Below are 5,600 nucleotides of genomic sequence, written 5' to 3'. Positions count from 1 at the left end.
CATTCAGTGATATCACAATAGGTTCCTTTGTAGCTTTGCTTTTTATATAACTCTAGTTTTCACATCTGACTTCTTGTCTCGTCTGTGCAAAGTGCGTCATAAATTAGGCAGACAAACTGTTTTGGATGAATTGCTTTTTCCGTTTTCAGTGCACGAACATGGAAAGGCTCCTGTTCTTGTGGGATTTTGGGGGTTTACTTCGAGTTGTTTAGTGCTCTTTTTCTGTCAAAGTAAACAGTCATCAGCCTAGTCTTCGTGTAAAGATTGAAGTCTGCATTCCAGATGAAAGCTGACAAAAGGAGCTGTTGCTGAGGTGGCAGTATGATTTATTGAAGTTACTGTGCAGCAGTGATTCACAGAGGACGCAGTGCCCAAGCAAACACCTTCAAACCGGCGCACATGAATCAAATTCAAGGCGAAGCTTGTAACAGAATATTTGACGCTTGTTTACATCAGTTTTCTTGTGTATTTTATGAGCTTAGAAATGCACTTTGAGTTGAAAAAGGCATAAATAAATAAGGCAATATTGAAAATAGCATTTACCTACATATAAAGACTGATTACATCAGTTTCTGGTTCTTTCACAGAGGATACGGTTGCTCTTTACATCACAGTGCGACATATTTAAGGCAAGGATCGAAAGCAACAAGTTACACAAGGCATACATAAAAATACATTCAGGAGATCTGTCCTGTTACATAAACATGATGAAAAATAGATCTGTGTGGTCACTGGTACATGCTGAGAGCGAAGAGAACGACCCATATGTGCAAATGTACACAAATATCTACACAAACCACAAATTCAGCAGAGCTTTGACTGGAAATCAACAGACGTCATGAGTCAGAGTGGCTCGTCAGCAGAGCCGTCAGGTCTGTTTTAGATCTCTGCTCAGACTAAAGTAAAGTCTGTAAAAATGAAAATGACTTTCTGTTCATCTCTGGGATACAAATCTATTTTCTGCTGCGCTGCTTCAAAGAGGAAATCAGAGGCGAGGGTCTATAAAAGCAGCATCCCTGATTCGGTTGGGTGTAAAACTGGGAATGGGCAGCAGAAGAAAGGTTCCAGGCCACTGTGAAATGTTTGTCTACAGGTGCAAATAAAACACTTATTAAGTTCCATCTTTTGTGCCTGAGAAATACACTGACTTTTCCTGATTTTAAAGTCACACTTGAAGGCATCTTTTTTAAGTCCATTCTGCATGGAGGGAGTCTAATTATTTGTAAATGAGTAGCTTTTTATGTCCCCCTTTACTGCAGTGAGTGATCTGACAGCTGGACCGCCCTTCAGTTCAGACCCCAGTCAATAAATATTGTGTCAGAAAGTAGTCTGTGGTTATTATGCTGAGTAATGAGGAATGGGAAACAGCAGATCAGGAAGCAGCTGAATGTTGGATTTATTTTTTTTTTGGTTGTACTGTTGTTTTATGACTTGGAAAATCACAGAAAACACCTCTTTTCTACAAAGTAGTCAGCTTGAAATGAAGTCTTTTCCCCTGTGTTAGATTGCTTTGCTGTCTTGCCTCCATCACAGTAAAATACCACCTTGGTAAGAAGGTAGTTGAGCGGGATGTTCCCTGTACTTCCTTACATGTTTGGCACATCACATATTCAGGAAACGAGCCAAGTGTGAGTTCTTTGTCTCATGAAAAGATACTTTAGATACTTCTTTACATTCATTAATGCAAAACAAGGGACATACGTATCTTTGTTTGCAGTGTGCAAAATACTGAGGTGGATTACACTCTCAAACACGGAGGTAGTCTGTCTGAAACCATGCTGATCTCTTTCTTTGAGGACACACACTGTTGCTTTTAGGTTCTAGGCTGCAACAACTGTGATTTACATGCCATAAGCCATGTAGACACATAAAGTTCTTTAAGGTAAGCACAGTATTTTAGATTTTTTTCTGACACACAACAACAAGAAGAGTGTGGCAGGTAGATGGACAAGATTTGAGAGTGAGAAAAGAGAGATATTGTAAATGACTCAGTTTGAGCATGTATTTTGGTTACATACATGCTGATAACACTTCAAGTTGCACTGTAGAACGGCGTTTACAACAAAACAAAGCAGCGTTTGTCTACAGAGCGGTTCTCTATTTTACAGGGTGTTTGTAAACCTACCTCTTCAGCAAACTGACTCATGAAACCATATGAGAGTGCCCTACTTATCAATCATTTACAGCCGCCTGCGAGAGCACAGGGCATGACAGAACCACATCAGTCCACAAAGATCGCAGCTCAAACCCTCAGAGTCCTTGTTGGACAATTGTAATTTCATTTGCCGACTGTCAGGGTCGCAGCTCTGCTGACGCTTAACAGGCAGCTCACACACACAGGAGAGTGTGTGAGCAGCAGAAAATCTCTTTGAAGGTTTTTCGCATCTCTTGGCTGCGAAAGGCGTAGATGATGGGGTCAATGACGGAGTTGCACATGATGAGGATGAGGTACATGTTGAAGTGGGACATGAAGCAGGTGCAGTAGGGGTTCCTGGGGCAGGTGATCATGAGGATGAGGTGGAGGAAGAAGGGCGCCCAGCACACCACGAACACCCCGAGGAGGATGGTGAGGGTGATGGCGCCCTTCATGTTGGCCCGCTGATGGATGGGCGCGTTGCCCGGCAGCGCTGCGATCCGCTTCATGTGCAAACGCGCCAGCAGGAACATGTGGACGTACAGCGACGCCATGAGCACCAGCATGGTGAAGAACATGGTGATGAGGCAGATGAGCACCGTGGTGCTCTCTGAGTAGATGATAAACAGGATGCCGGACACGGTGCAGCACGTCCAGATGCTGCTGATGACCAGCATCGCTCTTCGCAGAGTGACAATGTTGTGGTAACGCAGCGCATAGAAGATGGTGATGTAGCGATCGACAGCGATGGCCAGCAAGCTGCAGATAGACGCTAAGAGAGAGCTACAGATCATCGAGTCAAACACATTGTCCATGCTTTTGATCAATGTGACGGGGATGGTCAAGTTGCCTCCGTTGATGAGCGCTATGACAATAGTCTCGGAGGCGTTGGACACACTGACAAGCATGTCAGCAACAGCGAGGCTGCAGATGAAGAAGTACATGGGTGAGTGAAGGTTCTTGTTTTTGATGATAGCAGCAACAACCAGGATGTTCTCCAGCAGGCTGACGATGCCCAGAGTGAGGAAAACCTCCGTGGAAATCAGCAGCTGTTCGTAGCATCCTGCCGATGAGTCCTTCTCCTCGGACGATAAGTCTTTGTTAAGTGGCAAAATGCCTGAGGTTTGACTCCTGTTGTGGTAGCCTTGGATCAATCCATGGAGATCTGTGGCGTTCATAATTCCTCTTTTTAAATTCCCTGCCTTTTTTGGTCAAGTCTTCTTTTTCCGTTACTTGTCCATCTGTTGTTTGGCTCAACCTGTGCGCTTCTCAGTCATCCTCAATATCTGGAGGACAAGCTCAGGATCCTTGAGGGGGAATGAAAAAGTCTTTGCCGTTGTTCCCTCTTCCCTGTATCAACCTTTCAGTCTTGCCAAGAAAGGGAGTTTTCTTCAAACATCTGCTGCTGCTGCTGCTGTTACTCTCAGCCAAAAACAATCCCGCAGCTCTCCTCTTATCTCTCCATTCTGGAGAAAATCAGACTGAAGCAAGAAGTTCAAATAAATGTTCCCTGAATGATGTGAGAAAGGCAGGTGAAAGCAGAAGGATGCGAAGGCGAAGGACCAAGTGTGAGACTGATTAACAGTGAGGCAGCATGAGATGCTGAGGGATCAGAGCGAACCAGCTTTCTGTGCAAGTGCAGGCAGATCATCACTTTGTAAGCTACTGTCGTCCTCCCTCTCTCCCTGCTATTATACCAGGCACACACACACACACACACACACTCACACAAACGCACACACCCGAGCCCTCCTGGCAGTTTTCTGTCCTATCGGCTCACTGATAAGATGGGAGGAGGAGCAAACTTTGGCTTGACGCACATGAATGAATGATCGCGTTAAAAAATGAATGGATTTAAGAGACCTGTTGCAACGGATTACTGGATTTTAATATGTTTTCCAAACCTGAAATGGATACATGGGATGAAATTAGAAAGCTTAGGTGAAAACATGAGACATAATGAATGATAAACCTTAAGCAGATGTTATTCCTATACTGACACACACGCATTAGCATTCATTTGGAGAATAGAAGTCCAATATTCATCCTCCTTTTAGCTTTGGTTTGGACTCCACCTCCTGATCAAATTATTTAGCTCCAGTTGCTAAATGCTCCACTAGCTACCTGCTAATTTTGCCTCAAAAATCAAAAGCTGTTTCAGTTGTCTCGTTTCAAGGACTGCTCTTTCATAACTGGTGTCCTTTAACAACATCTCTGTAAAAATTAGTGTAAAAACTGATTTACATTTGCCACTCTGAGTACAGTTCTTTTCATCTTTACGGATGAATCATAAATGTCTGACATTCAAGAGTATAATGTCAAGCAGAAAAAGAAGCAATATGAAGAGTTTACCTGAGAGCGCTGGCTGTTTTGCATGATATATAATAGTGTCAATGAAAGTTAATAAAGCTGCTGACCAAGAAATCAGTGAATGGACTTTATAGTGTGTTTTTCCGTGTGTTGTGGTACAACATTGACAATATCCAACATGATCCTCGCTTAGTTGAATTGTTGGATTTATTAAGTACAAGCAACCGCTGTTGTTGCGTACAGCATAACTTGACAGTTTAATACTGTTATTAAACATTTTTATTGAGTGAGACTTGAGTGATTCACCTGTAACAGCTACCAGGAACAGCTGTATTTAATTTTGCTAGGCGTGTAAAAGGTACACAGATCCTGTTCTCAACACCTGTTTGATGACGGGTAAAATGTTCTAGAGTTCGTATCCATTATATAATTAAAAAGCCAATTATTTACTCATCTTTTCAGACTATCTAAAAAATGCAGGTGTTATACTTCTGCAGTGCTTTCTTGGTACTCTGAGTTGAATGCTAACATTAGCATGCTAACATGCTCACAGTGACAATGCCTGAAAAGCTTATGCAATGCAGATAAGTTACATATGAGATAAATACATTTCATCTCATTAAATACATCTCATGGTGGTGCTAGAAGAAAGAGGATCATGAAAGTCATCATCTGGGGATCGTGAACGTCTGTTAAAAAAAAAATTGGGGCAATCCATCAAATCAATCGTCAGATACTTCATAGAAAAAAACAAAAATATGGCCAAAAGTCAAAGGATGACCAAAATCAGTGGTTTTATCCTCAGGAAGCCATCGATGCCTCGCTTCTGAAATGTCTCATGTCATATTGATTTTAATAAACAAGCTGGGACACTTCCATCGACAACCACCAGCGACACTGTAGCTAATGACAGACCAATACTAAAGCCTTATCAACATGCTGCAGCACAAGATGCTGCCTCAAGAGAAATCACTTAACAACAGATGTGGGTGATAATGCAGCTGGATAACCTTCAGTGAAAGTACAGTCACTCTCATGGGAATAATGCATTTCCGTATAGAAAACCAGACAGATATTAATTTGTGGGAGGCAGAGTAGCACTCAGTGTCGCAGTGTGGTAATGATTTCTGGGTATGTAGTAATTATGATGTAATTA

The 5,600-nt window shown here is 42.3% G+C and overlaps 1 protein-coding gene across 1 annotated transcript; it reads right to left on the bottom strand.

Annotated features, from left to right (window-relative positions):
- Nucleotides 1-321: 321 nt before the first annotated feature.
- Nucleotides 322-3,717, bottom strand: mc4r (melanocortin 4 receptor). Its single transcript, XM_076721601.1, has one exon. It carries the CDS (start codon nucleotides 3,310-3,312, stop codon nucleotides 2,329-2,331), a length of 984 nt encoding a protein of 327 aa, XP_076577716.1. The 5' UTR covers nucleotides 3,313-3,717; the 3' UTR covers nucleotides 322-2,328.
- Between the last annotated feature and the right edge of the window lie 1,883 nt (nucleotides 3,718-5,600).

The sequence above is a fragment of the Chaetodon auriga genome, chromosome 21 (assembly GCF_051107435.1).
Source record: "Chaetodon auriga isolate fChaAug3 chromosome 21, fChaAug3.hap1, whole genome shotgun sequence".
Classification (NCBI taxonomy): domain Eukaryota; kingdom Metazoa; phylum Chordata; class Actinopteri; order Chaetodontiformes; family Chaetodontidae; genus Chaetodon; species Chaetodon auriga.
The sequence above is the reverse complement of the archived record's forward strand: the minus strand, read 5'-3'. Positions and strand labels throughout refer to the sequence as shown.

What these genes read in the sequence shown, in the direction of transcription:
- mc4r (XM_076721601.1), bottom strand. Translation starts at nt 3,312, where the DNA reads ATGAACGCCACAGATCTCCATGGATTGATCCAAGGCTACCACAACAGG.